The sequence below is a fragment of the Eschrichtius robustus genome, chromosome 3 (assembly GCF_028021215.1).
Source record: "Eschrichtius robustus isolate mEscRob2 chromosome 3, mEscRob2.pri, whole genome shotgun sequence".
Lineage (NCBI taxonomy): Eukaryota > Metazoa > Chordata > Mammalia > Artiodactyla > Eschrichtiidae > Eschrichtius > Eschrichtius robustus.
This window is the reverse complement of record NC_090826.1, coordinates 64,570,828-64,587,232: the sequence shown is the minus strand read 5'-3', so window position 1 is coordinate 64,587,232 and position 16,405 is coordinate 64,570,828. Positions and strand designations below refer to the sequence as shown.

Sequence of the window (16,405 nt, the reverse complement as noted above, 5' to 3'; positions counted from 1 at the left end):
TTCTCTTTTCTTTTAGCAGTTGAGTAACTACTAGAGATTTTGTTAACCAAGTTTACTTGCAGCTAAGCGCGTTCATCTGACTATATTTTTGTTAGATTTGTAAGTGAACAGAATTAATGACCACAACTGCTGCTTCAAATACTTAAATGGTAATTGTACCCCCTTTGTTTTCATGCCTTTCCCTTCCCACGGGCTGGAGTGCATTAGTCATGTGGGTTAACGACAGTGTCTTTGAGTATGGTGAGGCAAGATTGAATTATTTTATAGAGCAGCGCTGCTCCACCAGTGTAGACTGCATGTGAGAAAAGTAAAATTCTGTCTTATTTGAACCATTATAAGTTTTATTCTCTTAATACATTTCACCCTAACTAATTTGTAGATCATCAGTGAAAATATGTGAATGAAGGAATGAATAGACGGAGCCCACTTTAAAAATCTGAGAAATGGAAAAACTGCTTTCCTTGGTCAATTTTGTTTTTCTTTTGCTATTTAATAATAATGGTAACAGTAAACTTCCTACCTGTTTCGTCGTTTTAATTCAAATGATTTTTGCTCTTTCATCACATATAATGAATATTATTGGTTTTTGGTAATCTGTCTCCATGATGTTGAATTAGTTTACTTTGATATCCTCTCTTACAAAACGTTTAACAGAAAGATTGGCTGCTGAATTTTATCCAATGCCTTTCTGCATCCATTTATATACTCTTAACATTTTTCTCTTCATTAAATTGTTTATGTAATGAGCTTTGTACTACTTGGTCATAGTCTTGTTATTCTTTGCTTACATTGCTGGATTCTTTTTATTAGTATTTAGAATTTTTGCATCTGTATTCAAAGATTATATTGGTATATGATTTTCTTCTTATTGCCTTATTGGACTGAGTAGGACTTCGAGTACAATGTTGAATAGATTGGGTGAGAGATGTTATCCTTCCCTTGTTTTTGATCTTACAGAGCTAACATTTAGTATTTTACTATTGTGATATTAGTTTGTTGATGCCATTTATCTAGTAATATTTTGAATACATTAGGTTAAATAAAACATAATACAGGCATCACTTGCTATCTGCAAGAGATTGGTTCCAGGACCTGCTGCAGATACCAAAATCTGTAGTAGATGCTCTAGTCCTTTATACTTGTCCCTATGTACTTGCGGGTTCCACAGTGTGGTGGATTCAACCAACCACAGATAGTATAGTACTATTTTTATTGAAAAAAATTCATATATAAGTGAACTCATGCAGTTCACACTTGTGTTGTTCAAGGGTCAAATGTATTAAAATTAATCTCACCTATTTCTTTTTACTTTTTTTTAGTGTGGCTAATAGAAAATTTTAAGTTATTTTATGGCATACATTATATTCTCTTGGACAGTACTGCTGTAAAGTAGTTTTCCTAGGTGGAAATAAGAAGTTATTTCTTCACTGGAGAAGAAAGAGAAAAAGAATTTATATTGGTTAACATATTTCTATAGATAATTTAGTCATGTTCTCTCTGACATTATATTATAAAATGCATAGCCAGATGTAGTTACAGAATTGTTTGTGCATTCATGTCCCCAGAGATTTCTCAGCACTCATTCATCCCTTGATGAATGTTGATGAGCCAGCCCTAATGCCTCGTTTTTTGTTTTTTGTTTTTTTTTTTTAAAGATCCATTTTATTAATTAATTGATTGATTGATTGATTGCTATGTTGGGTCCTCGCCTCCGCGCTAGGGCTTTCTCCAGTTGCGGCAAGCGGGGGCCACCCCTCATCACGGTGCGCGGGCCTCTCACTATCGTGGCCTCTCCCGTTGCGGAGCACAGGCTCCAGACGCGCAAGCTCAGTAGTTGTGGCTCACGGGCTCAGTCGCTCCGCGGCATGTGGGATCTTCCCAGACCAGGGCTCGAACCCGTGTCCCCTGCATTAGCAGGCAGACTCTCAACCACTGCGCCACCAGGGAAGCCCCTAATGCCTCGTTTTATATAGTAATAATATGAAAACAAATATTACATTAAGTTTACCGCTATGTTTTCTAAGATATAAGTGAACTCATAAGTAGTTTTCTTCCTTTTTTTTTTTGCAAAAAAACTAAACGGCAGTTCTCCCTCCCTCCCCCCCCCCTTATATTCAGCCACTTGTTCTTGTATAAAAAACATCAGGAAAAAACTATTAGTAAAAGTGAAAAAAAATGGATTTACAAACACAAAGGATTTGAAGATAAGCTCTTTAAGGATCTCTTTTTTCAGCCTGGAACCAATATAACAGAAAAGCTTGCACGTTGGAAACATGTAAGTATAATTATTTTATTACTTTTCTTTGAAATATTTTTAAGACACTATAGTTATAGTTTATATTGCATTAGTAATAATTTCTTTAATCTCTTTTAAATATCTTCTATTATCTTGTTAATATTATGCTTGAGATTTTCTTGATGTGATAAAATTCATATAATATAGTATAAGTGTAATTTTTGTGGTGTATTAATCACTCTTAACAGAACCATTTTATAATTTATGCTTTATATATGTGTCTTCTCTTATTAATTATTGGAAGTAGTTATTAATAGTAATATAAAATATATTCTCAGTAGCTGAAAACATAAATATTTAGTTTATTAAAGGCTGATAATTGTACATATAGTATAATATTCACTCAGTATTTTGTGCAAAATCATGTATTGCTTTAAGGACACAATAAAAATAGAAAGAAATTTATATTTATTGAGTACATACTATGTACCAGGCACTGTGTCAGATATTTTGCATGTGGTATGTAATTTATTCTTCACAATACTGTAAGATAGGTATTTTTACCTCTTTTTTTATGATTAGGGAAACTAAGGCTCATAGGGGTTGATTAACTTACCAAAAGCCAAACAGTTAAGTGACTTTGCTAGGACTTAACTCGAGATCATCTGACTCTAAAGTTTGTGCTTTTTTATTTTTAGAATTTTGTTTTGCTTTTACCATTAGGTAATGGTAAAAATGAAAACTCGGCATTATAGTATAATTAACTGGAATGAACTTTTTGTAATTTATAAAGCACTGTGTTTGTCTGTAAACTCCTTCATATTTGCACCTGTACCTGAATAGCCTGAGCTACAAATGTTTCCATTACATTAACATAATTAGAAGGGAATACCAACTGTCCAAACTGACATTAGTCTGATTTCAATGTAATTGAGGACACGTGTCCTAGATATAGTACAGTAATGTCCTCAGGCCCTTAAATCCCACCAAAGTTTATCCATTGAATAAAAACATAGGTTTACAAGGCAAATGTATCCTATTCAAAACTTTTTCCTCATTAGCACGCAGTGCCAACTGTATTAATTTGCTCCAGATGATAGTATGCTCTATAAAGTTTATGTGAAGTGTCTTTTGGCCCTCTTTGTAGAATATAAACGTGTTGATTTCAGGCATGTCACCTGCTTTTTATATGCTTTCTATAGAGAAGACTTTCACTGATGTATACTGATATCCAAGTTGGATATGGGTGTGTTGTATACTGATAACCAATTTGGATATACTGATAGCCAACACCCATATATAAATGTAGATGTATATATACATATCCATATATATGTATATTTGTATATATGTTGTGTTATGGCAAGTGACTATTATATATACATAGATAGGAATAATATATATTATAAACATTATATTATTTAATACTTATGAAGTTACATATAATATACCATTTCAAGACTTTGGAAGTATTTTGAATGTTATAAATCTTTTGCTAAAATATATTAATTATAAGGAGTTTTCTAAAGCTCTTTGATATTAGTAATTCTACTAACCACATCACTACTAATGTCATTTATTAAAAAACTATTCTTTCATAGTCTATAAATATGTACATTTTCCTATGCTTTTTTCATTGTTTATAACTACCATTCATACAACATTATGAAGTTGTCTTCAAAGCTTACTTTCTTATAGTAACTGAAATAATTTTTCATTGTAAGATTCATCTTTGAATCTATTTCTTCTATATATAATTGTCACTCCATCTTCTGCTAGCTTCATTTTTAGTCTTCTCTTCAGCTCACTCAGTTGATATATTATTATTTTATTATTTTTACTACTCACATGTCTAGTCTTTAGTGACTTGGAGCTTGGTTTATTAGAAGCTATAGTGAGAACAGTTAATACCATAGAACACCTAAGAGAACCTAGGATGCAGAAAACATTAAAAGAGTCAGGGAGTAGGGAAAAGGAAGGGGTTGAGAAAATATCAGCATTTAATACTGGGAGTGCATTAGAAAAAGATACTGTGAGCAAAGTAATGGAAAGCGTTAATCAAGAATGGAATTCGAGTTTCAGTAATTAGAGAAAGCAGTCATTGTCTGAATCTGCTCCTGTTTGGGGATGAAATGTGCTTGGTCTCCCAAGGGCTTAAAATTTCCGATATTAATGGTAACCTAAAATGGAAAGAACCAGAGGTGTGAGTTCAAGTCACATTCACTTAGGAAATGCTGTGGTGCAAAGCCAGAAGTCCATATAAACATCCAGAGTTAATGGTGCAAAAATAAACTGTAAATGATATACAGAACCAAAAGATAGAAGCCATGATGAAAGAATCTGATAAAAAACTGGATTGGAGTAGAAGACATTGAGGATCTAAAACAATTGCTAGAGATATTATTTATCCATGGCTTACATATATTGGTCAGAGGGTGGTTTTTCTTCTGTTATTGAATAGGCTGACATAAATACAGAATTATGGTGGTCAATTAGATCAAGCTTTAGGGACATTTGTATATTATTATGTGGGATTTTAGGGAAATCTAGATACTCTTATGATGGGTTTTGCTGGGGTACCCAAGGCTATTTGAAATCTGCTTTTGCACAGTCAATCCTTTTACTCAAAAGTTACCAAGGAAAATATATGTACTGGGAGTAGGAGTAATAGCAAACAAAGCAGTTCCTAACTGAGGCTTTGGTCTAGAATTCCGTTGCAATATTTTAGTAACCTGGGCTAGACAATGAGATATTCTTTGTTACCCATGCTTTTTTATCTTGAATAGTTATTTCCTATATTGCAAACATGAGTTTTAGAAGGGATATAGTATGAAAGAAAGTCACACTCATTATAGCCAAAAGGACAGAGATTAAGAGCAGGGGAAGGAAATTTGCCATATATTTATCTCAGAGAAGATTAGTTGCCCTCTTTCCTCTTGCCTCCACACCCTCATATTTGAAACTTCCTTAAGCTGCTTTAGTCATATGTTGTTAGGAAGGAAAGAAAGCACCTAAGAGGTAAGAAAGAGTGATGGCCAGGAACCCTTACTGTTATAACCTCATGGAAAGATAGAACAAATCTATGTGTTGTGGATCTCTGTCTTCTTTGACAGCTCACCTCCTAGAATCATGATCTAATTTTTTCTTAGGACTTGAGCAACACCCTCTTGCCTTGAAGCATTAATATTGGAATTTCACACCTTTTATCTTGACTCATCTTCTGGAGAGGGTGCATATGTTCTCCCTAGTTATCAACAGAATGAGGAAAAAGATCCATAGGGCAAGCTAATCGATTTCTCTGGAAGAGATTTCTTACATTGAACCACTTCTAGCGCATTGAATGTTCACATCTTGTTCTCCTTTATGGCATTCTATAGTTCCTGGAAACATAATATAATATGGCAGTCATCTATACAAAAGTAAGATTTGCTTTAGAACTGATGATTTGGTTGAATTCTAGGATATTTTTATTGATTTTCCTTTGGTTCCAAAGATTCATTTTTCTCATAACTAATATGGATGGAACAATATACATTCCATGTTGAATACCATTTTTGTAAAACAAAATAGATCAAAATATACTCGAAGATAATCCTCCTGTGAACCCTTTCCAATGTATTAAATACATTTTCTTAAAGGTGTGTGTGTGTGTATATATATATATATATATATATATATATACACACACACATACATACCTGAGGAACTATTTGTCTTTTAACATATTATAATTTTTAATAAGCATTAAAAAATATAAAATAACTTTTTAATTGTACCACATATGCATTAAAAATACATGAAAATCACAATCATCAATCTGTTAATAGTGGTTATTTAAGTGGTAGAATGTTAGGTGATTATTCCTTTCTTTCTGACAATTTTATATATTCTTTCTAATCAGAAATCATGTTTTATTTATATAATAAAAACAAAGATTTTGCATTGTGGATAAAAACATTTTATCTCCATTTTTTATAACATAAATATAGAAACATTGCCTTCAGGAACCTCTATTTTGTGTTATATTCCACATTAACAATTCTCTTTTCTTAGTTAATAAACATTCTTTTTAGAGCACTTTTAGGTTCACAGCAAAATTAGCAGAAAGTATAGAGAGTCTCCATGTTACTCCCTGTCCCCACATATATACAGTATCCATTATCCACATCCTGTACCACAGTGGTATATTTATTACAATCAATGAACCTACATTGACACAGCATTATCACCCAAAGTCCAGTTTACATTAGGGTTCACTCTTGGTGTTGTACCTTCTATGGGTTTTGACAAATATGTAATGACATATCCACCATTACAATATTATACAGAATAGTTTCACTGCCCTAAAAATCCTCTGTGTTCTGCCTATTCATCCTTATTTTCCCCTAACCCTTGGCAACCTATAATATTTTTACTGTCTCCATAGTTTTTCCTTTTCCAGAATGTCATATAGTTGGAATAATATAGTATGTAGCATGTGTAGCCTTTTTAGACTGGCTTCTTTCACTTAGTAATATGCATTTAAGTTTCCTCCATGTCTTTTCATGGTTTAATAACTCATTGCTTTTTAGAACTAAAGAATATTCCATTGTCTGGAGGTACAACAATTTATTTATCCATTCACCTATTGAAGGACATCTTGGTTACTTACAAATTTTAGCAATTATGAACAAAGTGGGTATAAACAGCCATGTACAGGTTTTTGCGTGCACATAAATTTTCAACTTGTTTGGATAAATACAAGGATGCCTGATTGCTGGGTTTTATGGTAGGAGGATGCTTAGTTTTGAAGAAAACCTGCAAAACTATCTTCCAAAGTGGTTGTACCATTTTGCATTCCCACTAGCAATGAATGAGGTTCTTGTTGCTCCACATTTTCACCATTTGGTATTGTCAGTGTAAGTAGGTTTTGGCCATTCTAATAGGTATGCAATAATATCTCATTGTTGCTTTAATTTGCAATTCCTTAATGACATGTGATGACATCTTTTCAGATGTTTACTTGCCATCCGTATATCTTTTAGTGGGGTATAGTGCTCTTTTTACTATTAAAAAAATGTAATGATTTATAATCACATGGCCTATGTGAGTAAGAGAGGAACGAGACGACTTTACCTTACTCAGGGCTGCTGCTTTGCACGTTGCATGAGTGCATTTATATCACAGTCTGTGTGGATGACATTCCCTGGAGTTGTGTGGAGCGCAGCTTGCATGGCAGGGTGAAGTTGTGCTAATTTTAATTTTACAAATCCAAGTAACTTATTATATTTGAGTTTGGGGTTTTTTGTGCCTACTTTGAATTCAGGTAAATAGGGGGGCAGGGAGAAAGAATAATCAGCTCCATAATTTTAGAAGCCAAAAAATAATGAAATGACCTTTGCCCTCTTCTCTGTTTAGTTTAACAGTAGGTGATACTAAGAAAATGTTGCGAGGGTTGATCTCATATCAGATTCAGGAGATGTGGAATGGGTCACCTTATTTTATTATGTGGAGAGTTAAAAAGAAACTTACGGATAGATATTTCATTTTTTAAATTTCAGTGTTTTGTGAAGAGTCTTTCCTTACACTGGAAACTGACCTTTATTATCAATGAGTTTCTGGGCTGTTGTACTAACTTATGAAAGTCTTAAGAAAAAAGCTTTGTAATGACATTCTTACATGCTCTTTGTTATTGCCTAACAGTCATTTTCAGGCCCCATCAGCAATACAGTTCATTTCAAATGGGTACTTTTTGAATATTTAGAATGTCCTTAGCACTAACAAATTCTAAGGCCTTAAAGATTGCCATAAAGCAATTCCTATGCCGGAACTTGTAGGGAGAGGGGAAAGAAATAGGAATAACTTACTAGGTAGGGACTGATTATATAAAGTATGGAATTGAAAGGAGTATACAAATTCAAATCCAGTTTAGTCAGTTGCCTACATCTAAGGGTCTGATCAAAGAAGTTGGAGTTGTCCTGAGTATTAAGACTTATGGGAAATAATGGCTTTTAGGGTCAGGTAGAAGTTATGAGATATTTATCAGAAGAGTCTCTAAGGGCTAGCAGGGGCTAAGGGTAATTTAATTTAAGTTTAATTCACCTATGTTTTGGGGTCCAAAGAAGCAAAAATGATGACTTAGAAGTGAAGCTGTAGCTTTTTGACTTAATCAACACATAATGGGCTAACTTTATCCATTTAATAAAATTTTGCAGATATTTACTAGGTGCTTTCTAAATATCACATCCCCTGCTTGTCACTGGCAGTAAAAATAAAATAAGTAAAGCCTGTCCCCTTTAATCAAAGATTTTACTGAGACTGAAAGGAGAAAACTTGGAGCTAAATGAATAAGATTAGGACAGAGGCATACAGGGGTAATATTAGACACCATTTGTGGCTGCTCAGATGCAAGGAGTGCGGCTAGCTGACAGCTCCAGCTGTTAGATTGTTCAGGGTCCACCTCTGCTTTCAAGTCGAGGTCACACTATTCTCTAGGCAGCCTTCAGGCAATTACCGAGTAAGGCAGTGTTACAAGGGCCTGGCCATTACTGCTCATTGTTGGACCTTCAGATAGAGACAGACTTTGCTTCAGAGCTCCTGGTCGGTTGGCAGAAACTTTGACTCTCCCTGCTTAATCCACTTCCTCCGTTTTCCTTTAAAGAGTATTACTTCCCAATAAACCTTTTGCACACTTTACTATCTTGGTATCTCCTTTCTGGAAAAACCTGTGACACCATATATTATGCTTGACTCCATAGATATGGATAAGAAAATTTTTACAACCAAGCACTTTCAGAATTATTTTTAAAAAGCAGCAAGTGGATGCTAGATTAATACATAATCTGAGTTGTTAAACTGTGAGGGTTGCCAAGGTCAACAGAGAGATCACTAGGAAAATGAGAGAATTGAGCAGACAGCTTATCTTATAGCATAACACATGTGGGAAAGGCACAGGGACAGGAGCTATGAAGGGCTCATAGTACCTTTCAACAAATACTTTGTGAATTGAGGTGAATAAAGGAAAATTACGTGACTTAAACCTGAGATAGATAGAAATGAGGAAAAAATTATAAGGGAGATACTTATAAATTATGCCAGATGGTAACTTTCCTGGCATCTTTTAACATCTTGCAAAATCAATTCTGTTGGTCCCATGCACATACCTAAGAGCTGTAATATCAGTAACATACGATACACTGACTCTCTCCTAGGGGTCACAAGACAAATATAAATACAAATGTAAGTAAAAATTCCTTTATTCTTAATATTATTCAATGAAGTGTCCATTTTTCCTTTATTGAAACATATGTTTTTTTGTTTTTTTTGTTTTTTTTTTTAAAGATTGATTGATTGATTGATTGATTGATTGATTGCTATGTTGGGTCTTCGTTTCTATGCGAGGGCTTTCTCTAGTTGCGGCAAGCGGGGGCCACTCTTCATCGCGGTGCGCGGGCCTCTCACTATCGTTGGCCTCTCTTGTTGCGGAGCGCAGGCTCCAGACGCGCAGGCTCAGTAGTTGTGGCTCACGGGCCTAGTTGCTCCGCGGCATGTGGGATCTTCCCAGACCAGGGCTCGAACCCGTGTCCCCTGGATTGGCAGGCAGATTCTCAACCACTGTGCCACCAGGGAAGCCCCAAAACATATGTTTTTTGTAATCATAGTTCCATCTCAGCTGTTCACCCAGAACACTCATATATCTGCATGCTATCCTGACCTTTTAGAACCAGTTAGAGGACAACTGGCACTGTAACCACAGAACTTTTTTTGTTAAAATACACAACGTGGAAGTTACCTTCTACTCTGTGTATACAGATATTGTGTCTACATTTCCAAGGACTACAAGGAGTATTCCTGCCTGAATTATTTCATGCAGAGACTGGAAATCTACCTGATACCCTTCAGCTTAGTTCTCTTCGGTATTCAAAGTTTCTCAGTCTTTTTGGGCAACTGACTAAGAGGTGAAGACTGATTTTATAACAGGAAGAAAACTGGCCAAATTTATGTCCTTCTGTCCTGCCTCATTTTCCAGACTGTAGGCACTTTGCCACTCTTTTTTAAGACAGGTTTTCTGGCATGATCATGGTTTTCATTCTGTGCTTCTGAAACCATATCCCTATTGCACATTTCCAGATAGCTGTCCTTTTGCTTATCCTTCTCCTTGCCTAGAAATAAAATAAATTTGCTGTAGGCCCCCTTCCTGGTAAGCTCCTGACCTATTACTGTAATTTCTCTTTCCATTATGCTCCAAGTTATTAATTTTCCCTTCTAAATGACATCCCATGGTTCATTTGCTCTTCCCTCTTATCATGTCACAATTTGATAATGGATTTTAAAAATGTGTAAAAGTTAAATGATTTTGATTTGTAAAACTTAAACTCCTTTGGAAATGTCTAAACAAATAAGCTAACATAGTTTTATTAAGAAACATGCAGATTTAATTTACATCATACTTATCATTAATAAAAGATAACTTTTTTATGTTGACCACTTTTATTCTGTACTTGCTTTTGTTTATTTTCTTTTTCTTTATTTGTTCATATTCTTTGTTCATTGTTCTATTGGTATGGACTTGCTATATAGAATTTTACTCCATTTAACTTGGAAGGGAAAATTTCAGTGAAATTTTCTCTTATCATATGTTTTTTCCAGTTTATCATTTGTGTATTAGTTTTATCTATAGTGTCTTTTGCTGTTCAGAAAACTTTAATTCTAATGTGGTCAAACCAGCGAGTATTTGGGGTGTCTATTCTTTATAGGATGCTAAAAAATGTTCTTTACAACTCTAGGCTTATAAAAAGATGAGTCATTTTATTCTGACATTTTTATGTTTTTATATTTTTACTTTTAAATATCATTCCACTTGGAAATTATTTTAGTTTGGGGTTGTAGTAAGGATAAAACTACATATTTGAATGAAATACTGCCATTTGCAGCAATGTGGATGGACCTAGAGACTATTATGCTTAGTGAACTAAGTCAGACAGAGAAATACAAATATTATATGATATCACTTATATGTGAAATCTGAAAAAATAATAGAAATTGAAGTATATGAAAAGAGAAACAGACTCACCATATAAAAGACAAATTTGTGGTTACCAGAGGGGAGAGGGAAAGGGAGAGGGACAAATTAGGGGTATGGGATTAACAGATACAGACTACTATATATAAAATAGATAAGCAATAAAGATATACTATTTAGAACAGGGAGTTATACCCATTATCTTCTAATAACCTATAATGAAGTACAATCTGCAAAAATACTGAATCACTGTGATCTACACCTTAAACTAACATAATATTATAAATCAACTGTACTTCAACTTTTTTAAAAAAATAATTAATTTTAGAGGAAAAGAAAAAAAACTTTATATTTTTATATATAGTAAATTATTCCAACACCATTTGTTAATTATTATTCTACCAGGTATTTAAAATAGTACATTTATCTCATATGATAATCTCCTTGTATCTACTTATTCGAAAACAACATCATTTTAATATTTTAGCTATATGATGTTGATTTTTGATAAGGCAAACCAATTTTCATTATTATTGGCTATTTTTGTGTTTTATTTATTCAAATGAAGTTTAAAATCATTTTGTATATTAAAAGATATTTATTTTAATGGCACTGTATTTAGAAAGTGATTATGGGAGAATAGACATGTTATAATGTTGAGTCATTTGCTTAAGGACCTTTGTATATATTTCTATGTATTCAGTTATTTCTATGATTTTCACTGAGGTTGTGTAGTATTATTCACGTAGCTCTTGCACATTTAAGATTATTCCAAAAATAATATATAAAACATAAAAACAATTATTTTATGTTGAGACTTGAAATTTTTTTAAATTATAATTTCAGACTAGTATTTTTATAAAAGAGTGTGTTGATTTTTTTAGTCACTATCTTGTTACTTGAAATGATTTTTCAGTTTATTCTGTTAGATTGTCAAAGTATTCTTTAGAAAATGATCACTTTTCCTTTTCAACAATCATACTTTTTCCTATTTTTCTTGTTTTCTTGAGTAGATTTCAAATTTGAGAATAATATTGGTGGTAAATGGGTATTCTTGTAATTCTTGTATTATTTCTGACTTTGATCCAAATACCACTATTATTTCATCTTGAAATATGATATTGCAAACTTTCTGGTAGGTACTCTTCATCATGTTAAGAAAGTATCTTACTACTGAGATGTTGGATTAAATATAAAGCACAAGTATTTGTTGAACATTATTACATACCTTTTCAGATTCTATTGAGAGTCTTCATTTTTTTTTCTAGTATACTAAGGTAATGAATTAAATCAATATATCTTGTTACTTCGAACCATGCTTGCATTCTTAAAACAGACCTTAGTCATTGTGTGTTTTTGTTTGAATGGGAATCACTCAGTTGGGATAGCTAATACTTATTTTAAGATTTTACCCTCTGTAATAATGAGTGAGGTTGTATTGTTTTCTTTTGGTGCCTGCTTTTTGAGGTATTGATATCAGGACAGTGGTCCGTCTTAAGACACTTTCCTTTTTCCTATGCTTTGAAACAATTTCAGGAATATAGGAATTAGGTGTCCTTTGAATATTTACTAAGGAGACTTGCCCATGCAAATTGTCAAGTTCATATGACTTTTTAAATTGTCAAAGACTTGTATATCTTTGACAACAAATTTGGTCATTTCTCGTTATTATATGATTCAGATTTTAGGAATTCTTAAGTAAGCTTAGTAAACAAATTTTGAATGTAACTAAAATTGTCTCTTTTAACTAAATATTTTAGAAGTTATTACTTTGTATCATGTTTATTTTATCTTTGTTTTCTCTTTCTGACTTTCCAGCATTTTTATAGATATACTTTTAAGATATTTTTCACACTTATTTATTTGAATACATAATTTTGTCAATTTTTTTCTGATTCCTAATGAACATTCAACATTATACCTTTATTTACCGCTCAGTGCAGATAATACTATATCCTATAGTTTTGAGAATCGTAGTCTCATTTTCATTATTTTCTTTCCCCCTCACATCCCTTTCCTCTCTGGCAAATTCCTGTTTTCTGTACTTATGACACTTTTTCTGTTTTGTTGTGTTTGTTCATTTACTTTGTTTTTTAGATTCCACATACCAGTGAAATCATACAGTACTTGTCTTTCTCTGTCTGATTTATTTCACTTAGCATATAACCCTAGAGGTCCATCCGTGTCACAAATGGCAAGATTTCTTTCTTTTTTATGGCTGAGTAATAATCCATTCTGTGTGTGTGTATCTATATATAGATGTATAGATATCACATCTTCTTTAACCATACATCTATTAATGGACACTTAGGTTTCTTCCATATCTTGGCTATTGTAAATAATGCTGCAGTGAACAGAGTGGTGCATATATCTTTTCTAATTAGTGTTTTTGCTTTCTTTGCTTAAATATCCAGGAGAGGAATTGCTGGATTGTATGGCAGTTCTATTTTTAATTTTTTGAGGAACCGCCATACTTTTTCCATAGCAGCTGCACCAATTTACATTTCCACCAACAGTGTATCAGGGTTCCCTTTTCTCCACATTCTCACCAACACTTGTTATCTGTTGTCTTTTTGACAATAGCTGTGTAGACAACTGCAAGGTGATATTTGATTGTGGTTTTGATTTGCATTTTTGTGGTGATTAGTGATGTTGAACATCTTTTTATGTGTCTGTTGGCCATCTGTATATCTTTCTTGGAAAAAATGTCTGTTCAAGTCCTCTACCTATTTTTAAAATGGGTTATTTGCTTTTTGATGTTGAGTTGTATGAGTTCTTTGTATATTCTTGATACTAATCCCTTATTAGATATATCATTTGCAAATATTTTTCCTATCTAGTAGGCAGCCTTTTCATTTTATTAACAGTTCCCTTTGCTGGGCAAATGCTTTTTAGTTTGCTGTAGTCCCATTTGTTTATTTTTGCTTTTGTTTCCCTTGCCTGAGGAGGCATAGCCAAAAAAACATTCCTAAGTCCATTGTCAAAGAGCATACTGATTATGATTTCTTGTAGGATTTTTATTCCTACAAGGTTTCAGGTCTTATATTTAAGTCTTTAATCAATTTTGATTTTATTTTTGTATATAGTTTGAGAAAGTAGTCTAGTTTGATTATTTTGCATGTAGCTGTCTAGTTTTCCAAACACCATTCATTGAAGAGGTTGTCTTTTCCCCATTGTATATTCTTACCTCCTTTGTTTTAGGTTAATTGACCATAAAGTGTAGGTTCATTTCAGAGCTCTCTATTCTGTCCCATTGACCTATAAGTCTTTTTTTGTGCCAGAACCATACTGTTTTGATTACTGTAGCTTTGTAGTATAGGTTGAAATCAGTGTGTGTGACACCTCCAGCTTTGATCTTCTTCCTCAAGATTGTTTTGGCTACCCAGGGTCTTTTGTATTTCCATACAAATTTTAGAATTTTTTTTCAGTTTAGTGAAAAATGCCATGGATATTTTGATAGAAATTGCATTCAATCTGTAGATTGCTTTGGGTAGTATGATCATTTTAACAATTTAAATTTTTCCGATCCATGAACAAGGTATATCTTTCATTTGTTTGTATTATCTTCAGTTTCTTTCGTCAGTCTTACAATTTATCAAGTTTGTTTAGATTTATTCCTAGGTATTTTATCATTTTTGATGAAATTGGAAATGGGATTGTTTTCTTAATTTCTCTTTCTGATAGATTACTGTTAGTGTATAGAAACGTAACAGATTTCTGTATACTAATTATGTATCCTTCAACTTTACTAATTCATTGATGAATTCTAATAGATTTTTTGGTGGCATCTTTAGGATTTTCTCTATACTGTATCATGTTATGTGCACACAGCCACTGTTTTATTTATTCCTTTCCAATTTGGATTACTTTGATTTATTTTTTTTCTTGTCTGATTGCTATAACTCATACTTATTCAAGTACTATGTTGAATAAAAGTGATAGGAGTGGGCATCCTTGTCTTTTCCCTCTTTTTAGAGGAAACGCTTTCAGCTTTTCACTGTTGAGTATGATGTTAGCTGTGGGCTTGTCATATATGCCCTTTATTATGTTGAGGAATGTTTCCTTTATACCCACTTCATTGAAAGTTTTTATCATAAATGGATATTGAATTTTGTCAAAGGCTTTTTCTGTATCGATTGAGATGATTATATGATTTTTATTCTTCAATTTGTTAATGTGGTGTATCACATTGATTGATTTGTGAATATTGAGTCATCCTTGCAACCCTGGGATAAATCCCACTTGATCATGGTCTGTAATCTTTTTAATGTTGTTTAGTTTAGTTTGGTAACATTTTGTTTAGGATTTTTCCATCTTTGTTCATCAATGATATTGGCCTCTACTTTACTTTTTTTTTGGTGTCTTTGTCTGGTTTTGGTATCAGGATGATGCTGGTCTCATAGAATGAGTTCAGAAGCATTCCTTCCTCCACAATATTTTGGAATAGTTGTAGAAGGATAGGTGTTAACTATTCTTTAAATGTTTGGTGGAATTCAGCTGTGAAGCTTTTTGGTTCTGGACTTTTGTTTGTTGGGAGATTTTTTTATTACTGATTCAATTTTATTACTGATAATTGGTTTATTCATGTTTTCTATTTCTTATAGATTCAGTCTTAGAAGATTGTACATTTCTAGGAATTGGTACATTTCTTATAGGTTGTCCATTTTATTAGTGTATAATTGTGCATAGTTGTATCTTGTGATCCTTTGTATTTCTACTTTTCCAGGAATTGGTACATTTCTTATAGGTTGTCCATTTTATTAGTGTATAAGTGTGCATAGTAGTATCTTGTGATCCTTTGTATTTCTGTGGTGTAGGTTTTAACTTCTGTTTTCATTTTTGATTTTATTTATTTGGACCCTCCCTCTCTTTTTTTTGTTGTTGAGTCTAACTGAAGATTTATCAATTTTGTTTATCTTTTTGAAGAACCAGCTCTTAGTTTCATTTATCTTTTCTATTTTTTTAGTCTCTCTTTCATTTATTTCTGTTCTGATCTTTATTTTCTTCTTTCCTTCTACTAACTCTGGGCTTTGTTCTCTATCTGGTTCCTTTAGGTGTAGGTTTAGATTGTTTATTTAAGATTTTTATAGCTTCCTGAGGTAAGCTTATATTGCTGTAAACTTCCTTGTTAGAACTGCTTTTGCTGTGTTCCACAGATTTGCGATCCT

General features: G+C 32.9%; 1 protein-coding gene across 1 annotated transcript in view; it reads left to right on the top strand.

The window, feature by feature from the left end:
• LRRIQ3 (leucine rich repeats and IQ motif containing 3) overlaps positions 1-16,405 on the top strand; it is a 218,848-nt gene that overhangs the window by 107,807 nt on the left and 94,636 nt on the right. The window contains exon 5 of the mRNA XM_068538019.1: positions 2,119-2,275. Within this exon, the coding sequence (XP_068394120.1) occupies positions 2,119-2,275 (157 nt within the window). The remainder of the gene's footprint in view (positions 1-2,118; positions 2,276-16,405) is intronic.